General features: G+C 42.1%; 1 protein-coding gene across 2 annotated transcripts; it reads right to left on the reverse strand.

Moving 5' to 3' along the window:
• Positions 1-1312: 1312 nt before the first annotated feature.
• upp1 (uridine phosphorylase 1) lies at positions 1313-12084 on the reverse strand. 2 transcript variants are annotated; one of them, XM_023824327.2, is made up of 8 exons: positions 11757-12084; positions 10437-10484; positions 10039-10156; positions 5080-5238; positions 4458-4572; positions 3981-4190; positions 3533-3679; positions 1313-2800 (listed from the first exon to the last, which is right to left on the reverse strand). In XM_023824327.2, exons 2-8 carry the CDS (start codon positions 10478-10480, stop codon positions 2661-2663), a joined length of 933 nt encoding a protein of 310 aa, XP_023680095.1. In that variant the 5' UTR covers positions 10481-10484; positions 11757-12084; the 3' UTR covers positions 1313-2660. The 2 variants fall into 2 exon arrangements, with proteins under 2 accessions (XP_023680095.1, XP_023680094.1); XM_023824326.2 differs by having other exon boundaries at positions 11703-12082.
• Positions 12085-12383: the final 299 nt, after the last annotated feature.

The raw sequence follows: 12383 nt of genomic DNA on the forward strand, positions 1-12383 counted from the left end.
CTCATACATACACTCACAACACACAAACATACACACATACACATATGCGTACACACACACATACACGTACGCGTACACACACACATACACGTACATATGCACACGCACACACATACACACACTTTCATATCAACACACATACACTTAGAATGCACACACACACAGACATGCGCGCACACGCACACACACACACACAAGAGAGCCTAGGGCTCTCTTCCCCTATTTTATCCCTCTTTCTCCTTGTCTGGGTGTGTGTGTGTGTGAGAGTGTGTGTGAAAGTTGGTGTGTGGCTTCCACTCCCTCCTCTCAGATACAGATACGGGTACGACGATATTTAGACAGTGTTCCTGGTGGTCTGCTCCTGCATATATATTTATTTTCTTTCGTTGGTATTAACGTATTTAATTCCAGAAGCAGATACTGGCACAAGCACATTCCCATGTCATAATGGTACCACTGGTTTCTTTGTGTGTGTCCCTGGATCTTATCTTTCAGATACAGCAGCTGGTGTGATGATACGGTGTAAAGCAGCAAGATGCAGAAGCTGTCCTCTTATTACTCTTTCCTTTTTGTTCTACTGTTTGTTATGTATTATTTCTCTTCCCTGTCTCTCTCTCTCTGACCCCCCTCCTTATTTTATTTTTATTATGTATTTATTTATTTTTCTACTTCCTCTGTCTCTCACCCCTTTCTCTCCTTTCTCACTTTCTCTCTGTCTCTTGCCCACTAACCCCCCCTGTCAGCTCCGGCTTTGTGGCGCATTGACATAAAAATCATTAATAAAGAGTATACCTCAAGTAACAAGAGGAGCTTAAATCCGAAGCTCCACTTGTTAAAATAAAAGTGTTGGCACAATAAGGCACCCAGACTAACATCCTGCTTGCTAAACCGCCGGACACGACAAGGGGGAAAAAAAAAAATAAAAATCGTGTAACTGTACCACATCCTTCTGCAGTAGTTCTAAGGAACTCTCCAGTGAGTAGCTGCAATCTCGCACACTTCATAGTTATTGGTCATAACCGGTACCACTTCAGCCACCTCAAAAAGTGCAGACTTTTTCTTCTAAAAAGGAAAGGGAAAAAAATCACTCCTAAAAAGCAGAAACTCCACAGCCAAATGAAAGGAATTAGGCCTATTCAGTAACAGGCACATTCACCCTAACCGATGCATGTTTTCTTGTTTAATAATGTTTAAGATTTAAACTGCTCTTCTTTGTTTTAAAACATTACTGATAAAGCTCATTAGGATCAAGGCTTTATTTTGTGTGGATTCAATCACAAAGAAAGATAAAATGAATGGGAGAGATGACATCTTACTGAGAAATGGCTGTTTATTCCGTGTTACTGCCGTTACAAAAAAATTATGAACGCCATTTGTCCACACATGTTAATGTGATTAGTCACTGGCATTTCAAACTATGCAGAAAACAGTCATTTACTTAAAACATGACACAAAACCCAAGGTTAACTGCCCCTATAACCCAGTAAAAAATAACCAGTTAAAGCTTTATAATGACTAAATCAGTAATTGATATATTATATTTAAAAAAGCTCCATGTATAAATTACTATACAGGCAGAGGAGTGGGAACTGGGTGGGGGGGGGACATGCATCCCTCCCAATAGCTAATATGGCTTCATTCATGCCCCCCAATACACAGACCTTTTAATTTAAGTTGTGTGCTGTATACAGCCTTATCAATTTTGTATTCTTTTGACACAAAAAGCCCAGTGAGATACTGGGAAGGCAGAACGTGTACATTTTGCTCTGTGTTTTTTACCATGAAAAAAATTCAGATACTTAACATATTAATTACTTAATTTGGTTTCCATTAAAAATCTCAGTACACTTGTGATTTAATTCAGGTTAAATACATCGTACTACACACCAGTGAGTCCAACTTGCTTGTTTGGGAATTCAGTGCATTTCAGCGTGTGCCAGATTTGCACTTAGTGCTAAACAGGAATTTTATTCCAAAATAATCCTTCCATAAAAAAATAATAAAACCTCGTCTGTAGCTAGTACCCACTTGTGGCCACCTGTTACTAAATTAAAATTAATATTAATTTATACCCTCAGGATATTGTACTCCACACATAATCATACTCCACTTCATTGAGTCTTTCCTGAACAGCTGCATTTGGAAGATTTATGGCCCATTAACTTGAAATGCTGAAAAGACCAAGAATTCTTTGAATATTCTTTATCTCCAGCCCTGATAACTTTCCAGCACCTAATTTAACTGGCTAATTAATCAGCAAGGTTTTCATGAGCTGCATCATCTGAAATGATGATTTTTTTTAGTTATATAATAGCTTTTTTTTTTACAAACTCTTCGTAGAACAATCACTTTAAACATTCCAATAAATCTTTTTACTATCACTATGTTATAATCAGGTATGTAAATAAACAGGTAGTACAAGGTTATAAAGCACATTATTTCATTTTGTCATATGCAAAATATTAATAATCATAAGGTTAAATGAGCATGATTTGGTAGAATCTATTTGTTGAACTATGTAGAAAATATAGAGCATCTACAGTAGTAATATTGGAGGAATCTTTTCTAAATACAAGTATTAAAAATAATTCATACATAATATAATAATGCATATAAAATTTCGTGTACAATGACCGAATCTCTGAAATCATCCTTGCTTCCTACACTGCATTCAGCTTCTTCTTGATGTAGGTTCCCACCAGTATCTGCGGACGTAGCTGGTAATCGTGCAGTTGGTCATGGGAGCTTGTCAGCTGATCCCCTTCCAGACGGTCCAACAGCGTGACACACACAATGGCACCTGGAAGGTGGAGGACGGAGGGCACAGAATACAGCGCTACAGGACAATGCTCTGACATCATCGAAGGTAACACCTGAGGAACAGGTCAGGTTTGAAACAGGGAAACTCCCAGAAAAAACAAACATCTCAAGCCATGAAGGTCCCTCACAATACAAGTGTCCTCTACGCAGATGCAGTAAAATCTTGCCAAGTGATGAAACGCTTCTTCACCATGACATAGAATTTTGTGAATTTTAAGTTACTGTGTAAAATAAAAACTAGGAGCTTTCAAAAAAAAAAAGTTTCTGGGTCCCTTAAGTTATTATCTTATGTCACATCATGGTGATCAGACCTGCAGGCTGCTGAAAAAGGGGGGACAGTTAGGACGATTCCAAGGGCCCCTGACTGACATGCTTTCATGGGGCCCAAAATCTCTAATGACACCCCTGCAGACCCGTCATTACAAGTAATAAAGTAATACACTTGCGGCCTATTGTGTGTGTGTGTATATATATATATGGCATACACACACACACAGGTTTGTAATGATATCTTTGTGGGGACTCTCCATTCATTTCTATGGGGAAAATTGACCTTAAGCCCTACCCAGCCCTAACCATAAGTAACCAAACAAAATAGGAGACTTTTGGCGATTTTAGTGCATATAGACACACATACAAACACATTAAAGATGCCACAAACCTAACAAATAGCTATAGACACAAAAGACTAAAACCTTTGGGAGCAGTGTACCTTGAAGGCCACTCAGCTTACACATGGCGGCAAACGCAGTGGATTCCATCTCGATGTTCCGGACACCGGCCTGGTAGGCCTCTGTCAGGTAACCCTGCTTGTCCGCCTCAGTGTAGGAACAGAAAGCACCATCCAGCCGAGCCTGACCTGGAGCCAGATGACATCATCTCATACGGTGCAACCTTCCAGCATGATGAAATATCTCAGGCTGGACCTAAAGCAGCCACTGACTGCGTCAGTCATCTACACAGCTTTCCTTTTGCTACTCAGGTTTAAGGGTGGTGCTAGTAGAAAAGAATATGTGCAGAGAAAAAGACTGACTATAAATAAAATTATAAAAAATGTGTCATTTTTATCATATACATTCCTTTTCATTTTGGTCAGATTATACATCAGAGTAACCTTATATTCTTCCATAACGGCTAAAGGCTGCGTGTGTGATTGACACCTTCATAAAAGTCCAAGGTGCACATGGTGTTGCCAATGACCGTCTCAAAGTCGTTCAGCTGCTTGCTGCACTGCAGAAGCTCCTCGGCCAGCGTGTCGTCCAGCTCAGTGCTTCTCAACACTTTCTTTCCCAGGATAATCTGCTCTAACTGTGGCACAAAACTGGCATCCACAGACTGCCTGGTGATGACCACGGTGCCTGGCTTGAGGCCTAGGAAGAAAAAACAGAGGACACGTGCAGAGATTGCCAGCATTATGGCAAAAAAAAAACAAGCTTACGGATGATGCACGGTTTCTCCTCCCAGCCTAAGATATGCAATGTGGACATTGATCATTAAAGTTGTCAAAATAACAACAGCTGAATCATATGTCTGAAAAGAGACAGCATGTTCTCTCAAATACCTATAAAAAACCTAAGATACTTGGACAAAATAAATGTGTTCACACATTAGGTCAGCAAATGTGTGTGAACCTGTACCTATGCCGCCGGAAGTCCCAATGCGCAGCACAGTGACGTCAATGCACCGTGCATGATGCAGGAGCTTGATGAGTTCATGCAACATTATTGAGATGGAGGGGACGCCCATGCCATGCTGCAACAGGCAAGAAGACAGACTTTACACCTGAGACTCAGAGCCACAGGTACAGCAAACTCAAGGTTCCCCATTGCGCTGCAGGACATACAATTCAACAAGAGATGCTTTAGCGTTCAGGTAATGGATTTTTTTGGAATGTCCCAAGAACAGTGACACTTTTATTAATCCCCATGAGGAAACTGTCATTTTTTGCTCTCCATGAGACACAGACAGGTGTCAGCAAGTTTGAGCGTTACAGTGAAGGGGCAGCCGCCTTGGCGTTGTTCAGGGAGCTGGGGGTTAAGGGCCTAGTTCAGGGACCCATGGGTATGAGACTATTCAGCTGAGGCCAAGTGGCTAAACCCAGACATTCCCATTGCAGGCAGGCAAAATTTAAAACCGATATTTTTCAATGGAAGCACCTTGTCATTAATGCATGTGAGACTTCACAATGCCGGATAAATAAGGATCAAATAAATACATCTGGCATTAATGAATGAGAAACGGTAAAAGTAGAACACTTACACTGATAGATAAGACAGGCCCCACTTTGAACATGGAGAAGCGGTCGGTACCAGCGCAGATGTTGGGGTATTCGTCCGTTGGGTTCCCCAGGTTAAGTTCTCCAGCAATGAACTGTATGAATGACTTCATTCTCGATGGACTTCCCCCAACACACACAAACTAGCAGACGGTCAACATGGAGCGAGAAGAGAACATTGGGAACTTCAGCTCTGAGTTACCCTGAAGCTGCAGCTCTGGCTGGGCCACAGATCTATGCCCAAATTTGGTTAATTCTATGGACCCCTTCCAAAGAAAAATGCACTGAAGTACATTACATTTATTTATCAGATGCATTTTGTTAAAGTCGGCACAACCGAGGAAAACCTGAGGATGACCTCAGAAAACTTGCTCAGCCAGCAACCCTGGGGCTGTTGGGGTTAAGGGCCTTGTTCTCCAGTCGAATTCGAAGCAACAATTAATTGGCTGTTCATGGAGGAACAGAATCTGAATAATGCGAAAAAGAGCAACTCAAATTAGGTTGTGATGAGTTCTGAAACCCAAGAATAACAGCAATATACAGTAGTGAAGAAAAACAAATCTGGACGTGCTTTGTCAGACATGTAGGGCTGTCACTATCGATTATATCAATAATCAAGCAATCTACCAATTAATCTGAAAATCCATTGAGTAACCATTTATATATAATATTAGAGGAGAAAAGTGAAAGAAAACTGACTAAAAGACACTTGTCTTCTGCTGTGCAGACATATTTCGTATTTCACAGAGACGATACTGAGCAGAGTGATTTGACAGCACTGCTTCGTGTCTGTCACACAGCAATGCCACCAACTTTTTTTGACAGATTCTATTGGTAGATAATTAGTTCTATTTGGTTATATATACCATGTGGACAAAAGCATTGGAACACCTGGCCATTACACGCACAGGAACTTTTATGATATCCAATTCTAAATCTACAGGCATCAGTATGGAGTTGGTTCCACGTGTAAGATGATGCGGCTAAGCTACAGGACTAAACTTTGTTTTAGTGAATTTTTTGACATGTAGGAATTAGTAAATTACGCAAAATGATTTAAGTCACAGTGTTGTCAAAGACACGCTAGGCTACCTGAAGGCGCTAAATGCTGCAAAGGGCATATCTTGCATTATTGGGTGAGTCTGTCAATTTCATATTTTAAGATGCATTTGCTTTGCAGTTGTGCTGTGGTGATGTTTAAGTTCTGCTTTGAAATAATGATAGACTTTTAATGTGAAGTACTTCCACACAGCTGATGTTTTCACTTTTTATTCTGGACCCTCATTGGCTACCCACAGCCTTCCTTCTACCATATTGCCAAGTAATCGAGAAAGAAAATTTGAATGGATGCTTTTTAATAATCCAGTCATCTCTAGAACTATGTCAGTAATCTTGGAATTAATGATTCACTTTTAGATTTTAAGGTTCTGTATAGGCAACATGGTATAGACGTTCACAGTACTTCTGAGATCCAGTGTGTTCTGGCTGTAGGAATAGCTTTGTCATTCTTCACACTGAGCTGCAGAAGTGCTCCTTCATCACTGGGGAATTTGAACAACTGTCTGCCTTCGATCTCCTTCACACCAGCAGCTTGGAAAGTTATGGAATTTTTCCAACAGCATCCGTGACAGAGAATGTGGGGCCTTGAATCAATCGTGTAACCAAAAATATCTGACAAGCAAGCCAAGCCGAGGATGAACTTCCCAAATTCAAAGGCTTCTCAAAGGCTTTCAAAAAAGGAAAATCTTTCACCCAAAGTTCAAGCAAGTGATTCAAGACTTTGGTTCCTAATTCTTGTTAAAACTTCTCAATGGGCTTTGATAAAGTTCAAAGCAGCATTCTCGACTGCCGGTGGGGACAGTGTACAGTGTCAGTATGTTGGTGTCCGGGGCGTGGGGACAGTGTACAGTGTCAGTATGTTGGTGTCCGGGGCGTGGGGGCAGTGTACAGTGTCAGTATGTTGGTGTCCGGGGCGTGGGGACAGTGTACAGTGACAGTATGTTGGTGTCCGGGGCGTGGGGACAGTGTACAGTGTCAGTATGTTGGTGTCCGGGGCGTGGGGACAGTGTACAGTGTCAGTATGTTGGTGTCCGGGGCGTGGGGACAGTGTACAGTGACAGTATGTTGGTGTCCGGGGCGTGGGGACAGTGTACAGTGACAGTATGTTGGTGTCCGGGGCGTGGGGACAGTGTACAGTGACAGTATGTTGGTGTCCGGGGCGTGGGGACAGAGTACAGTGACAGTATGTTGGTGTCCGGGGCGTGGGGACAGTGTAGTGTCAGTATGTTGGTGTCCGGGGCGTGGGGACAGTGTACAGTGTCAGTATGTTGGTGTCCAGGGCGTGGGGACAGTGTACAGTGTCAGTATGTTGGTGTCCGGGGCGTGGGGACAGTGTACAGTGACAGTATGTTGGTGTCCGGGGCGTGGGGACAGTGTACAGTGACAGTATGTTGGTGTCCGGGGCGTGGGGACAGTGTACAGTGACAGTATGTTGGTGTCCGGGGCGTGGGGACAGAGTACAGTGACAGTATGTTGGTGTCCGGGGCGTGGGGACAGTGTAGTGTCAGTATGTTGGTGTCCGGGGCGTGGGGACAGTGTACAGTGTCAGTATGTTGGTGTCCGGGGCGTGGGGACAGTGTACAGTGTCAGTATGTTGGTGTCCGGGGCGTGGGGGCAGTGTACAGTGTCAGTATGTTGGTGTCCGGGGCGTGGGGACAGTGTACAGTGTCAGTATGTTGGTGCATTGGCTTAATGCTGAAGGGAAATGCCATGGCTTTAAAATATCATAGTAATGTTAATCTTGGACTGAATACAAAAATATAGGTGAACTTTTCATTATGGTGCAAAGATTAAAATCAGTAACTAAGTTTTGTAACAGTTTATTAAGTGCCTATGCTAAAGGAGCGTAATGGTACAAACTTCGGATTTCAGCTTATGTTTCGGTGCAATTTCAATAGTTACCATTTCGTATAAACATAGGACTATATCTTCAGGAGTTTATTGGACTATGGGATATTCCAGCCTCAGAATCACATACAGCACTAAAGTGGTCACATTAATCATTAACTCAACTTTTACACAGACTGCTCAAAAAAATTAAAGGAACACTCTTTAATCAGAGTACAGCATCAAGTCAATTAAACTTCTGGGATATTGATCTGGTCAGTTAAGAAGCAGAGGAGGTTGTTAATCAGTTTCAGCTGCTTTGGTGTTAATGAAATTAATAACAGATATACTGGAAGGTCAACAATGAGACAACCCCTAAAACAGGAATGGTTTAACAGGTGGAGTTTTGCATTTGGCTAGTCAGTGTTACTACTGGTAGCCCTACACAATGACCTCCAGCAGGCCACTGGTGTGAATGTCTCCGACCAAACAATCAGAAACAGACTTCATGATGGTGGCCTGAGGGCCCGACGTCCTCTACTGGGCCCTGTGCTCACTGCCCGGCATTGTGGAGCTCGACTGGCATTTGCCATAGAATACCAGAATTGGCAGGTCCGCCACTGGCACCCTGTGCTTTTCACAGAGCAGGTTCACCCTCAGCACATGTGACAGACATGAAAAGGTCTGGAGAAGCTGTGGAGAACGTTATGCTGCCTGTGACATTGTTCAGCATGACCGGTTTGATGGTGGGTCAGTGATGGTCTGGGGTGGCATATCCATGGAGGGACACACAGACCTCTACAGGCTAGACAACGACACCTTGACTGCCATTAGGTATCAGGATGAAATCCTTGGACCCATTGTCAGACCCTACGCTGGTGCAGTGGGTCCTGGGCTCCTCCTGGTGCACGACAATGCCCGGCCTCATGTGGCGAGAGTATGCAGGCAGTTCCTGAAGGATGAAGGAATTGATACCATTGACTGGCCCCCACGCTCGCCTGACCTAAGTCCAACAGAACACCTCTGGGACCTTCTGTTTCAGTCCATCCGACGGCACCAGCTTGCACCTCAGACTGTCCAGGAGCTCAGTGATGCCCTGGTTGAGATCTGGGAGGAGATCCCCCAGGACACCATCCGGCATCTCATTAGGAGGATGCCCTGACATTGTCAGGCATGCATACAAGCACGTGGGGGCCATACAAACTACTGAGTACGATTTTGAGTTGCTGCAATGAAATTTTGGCAAAATGGACTAGCCTGCCGCATCATTTTTTCACTTTCATTTTCATGCTGCATCCTTCTGTTCCTAACACATTACACAGTCCATATCAATATAGTCCCAATCAGCATGATTTTTTTTCCCCATTGAGATCTGATGTGTTTTCAAAGTGTTCCTTTAATTTCTTTCAGCCGTGTATACAGCAGGGAAAACAAGTATTTGACACATCAGCATTTTTATCAGTAAGGGGATTTCTAAGTGGGCTATTGACACAAAATGTCCACCAGATGTTGCCATCAATCCCACAGAAAATCTATGGAGAGAACTGAAGATCAAAGTTCATAAAAAAGGCCCAAGGAACGTTCAAGATTTAAAGACGATCGTTTGTGTGGAAGAATGGGCCAGAATCACTCCTGAGCGATGCAGACGACTGGTCTCTCCATACAACAGGAGTCTAGAAGCTGTAATCACAAACAAAGGCTTTTCTACAAAGTATTAAATAAAGTGTGTTCAATACTTATTCCCTGTGTCATTTCACTTTATTTATTATGACTCAACTTGTATACTTAAATGTTCTGATTTCTTTGTATGAATTCAATATTTGGCTTGATGGCAACATCTGGTGGACATTTTGTGTCAATAGCCCACTTAGAAATCCCCTTACTTATAAAAATGCTGATGTGTTATTTTCCCCACTGTATAAACGCCAGCACTACATTTGCTTTGGGTTCCAGTCAAAATGGAGCTACAAGTCAGTCATTTATACACACATTGCATAATGTATTTCGGTTTGACCATTAGCATGTTTAACAGAGAAGCTTTAAGATGCCTCACTTACCTTCACGTCCCCAAACATTGCTGGTAAGTCATGTGTTGCTGTTCCCAGGTTAAAATGGTACAAAATATCCTCCTTCATTAAATCTAAGTGTGGATTTTTTATGTAAATGGGATTCAGGCTACAAAAGAGGTACGGGAAAAGGAAGGAAAAAAAAAACACAGGTTTTTTTTAATTCACAACTTGAAATATTTTTATTTAAAACATCTTACTGGAATCATTCCTCTGTTTTTAATATTTTGCAATAAAATACTAACAAGTATGGTCAAATCTGTAAGCCCATTTATAGGGAATCCAGTGTGAACCAGGATGTGCCTTAAATTTCTGTGCTTATGTTAAATTCAGCAGAACACATTTTCTTCATCTCGGGATTATTTGCCCGTCCACACACCGCGGCCTACCTTTTGTCGCCTCCTCTCTGTTCGTCGTTGAAACCAGGGGTCATATTGCTAAAAATAGAATTTTAGAGTTTTACTTTGCTTACTTCAAGATCTGTTCCAAATCACAATTTTCATGTTATCAGTAAATACCCAAACACAACTCAATAGGCCTATGCAACAAAATCACTAGTTGTACTGGAGTTTATTATGAACTGAATCGTGCCATCCAGTACTCCCGTGCAGAGACATTTCCAGGGGCAGGTGCACAAATTCGAGGGGGGGGGGGATCCTCTTTGTAAATTTTGCACCCCCGCCCGTCTGCATGAGCCGGCGATTTACCCTTTGTCACGGCCGTCCCTCCAGCTAGGGAAAATATCCCTATTTTTCGCGACCTCATGTTGGCAATTATGCGGACTGATTTTACTTCTGGACTATCCAGGCACAGAGGCAGGTGTTTACGCACAACACACAATAGTAATTATATAAAAAGATTGCACTACTCGGATGCATGACCAGACTTTGGGTTATGACTCATTTCTCTTAAGAAAGCACCCGCCCTCTTGCTACGAAGATCGTAATCATTAAAAAAAGAGAATGTCAATGTTAACTCAAACAGTCGATAAACGTTAAACTATACTATACCAAATGACGGTTCATTCATTATTTAATAATGATTATTGCTTAGCAACACGCACGTTTCATAACTTTTAAAACATTGTGACCGGAAACTTCAGGACAAATTCCTCAGAAGCGCCAGTAAAACATACTGTACAATTTTAATAAGGACGTTAACGCTCTTCACTGTATACCGGTACGTATTATTTAAGCGAAGAAACCACAACGTGTCCATTGAAAAAGTGGATTAATAAACGACTGCAAACGGATATATAGTTATCACTAATAGACTCAGGCGGAGAAAAGGCGCGCGTTAAAGGGTGATTTGTTTTCAGCATAATTACGGTGCTAGTTTCCTATATGTGGAAATAGCTGGCATGAAAGAAGGTGAACCACGACAACGTACATGCCAACCTCAGGTTTCCTGTTCACTAGTCAGGGTCCATGCCAAGGAAGTTTCTAGCTATTGAAAAGATCAGGGGCTAAGTCAAGTTTACCTGGGGCTTGACTTTTTTGTTTTTGAAGGAAGATTGGCATCGGGACTAAAATACTCAGGGTTATAGCCCCGAGTGATCGTACCTAACGCCCACAGTCCATGTTATTTGGATTTTTTTCACAAAATCGCACATAATATGCCTATAACAAACCATCCCAGTGCAATTACAAACTTACCCTATATGCTGATCGAAGCTGGCTGGAATTGGGTGCGGTACACTACGAGCTTACCGGTCAATGAGCTTCTCCCATCAGCATCCGGCAGCAGCTATATTCTGCATGATGAGTGGTTACCATAAATGATGACGGTCACATCTGTAGGAGGATCTTAAAAACACCAGAGCTCCCAATAGGAAGGAAACGTGGCAAACGATGAGTTTCGTTATCGTTTGCTATTTTAATTAAATACATATTTAAACTCCATATTGTCAAAGTAGCCTACTTAAATGAAGCCATTCTCATCATTATTCTCCACGGTTATTTTTGTACCAGCTTTTAATTCATATATGCGGCACATATAGGTAGCAAGTAGGCCTATAAATGTTTAAATAAGTTTTCACTACACGAAGTCTTTTGATATATTTATATAATAGTTAGATATGTTCATAGCGCCCCCTAGAGGACCATGCGATACTCAAAAAGCAGCGATTCCGGGAATTGACCGATTTCGTGCTGGCCATAGAAGCAGGAAGTTGACAAAACTTATATAAGATAAATTGTATGAAATATTAAAATCTTCCCTCGCCCCTCAAGCTTGTAGTTTTTTACGGAGCCCCTAAGGTGACAAGGGAGCAGAAAAAAAAACGGCAGAAGAAAAAAAAAAAGTCACGTTTTGCGTTATAACCCAAAACTTTTGCG

This window comes from Paramormyrops kingsleyae, chromosome 9 (genome assembly GCF_048594095.1).
Source record: "Paramormyrops kingsleyae isolate MSU_618 chromosome 9, PKINGS_0.4, whole genome shotgun sequence".
Lineage (NCBI taxonomy): Eukaryota > Metazoa > Chordata > Actinopteri > Osteoglossiformes > Mormyridae > Paramormyrops > Paramormyrops kingsleyae.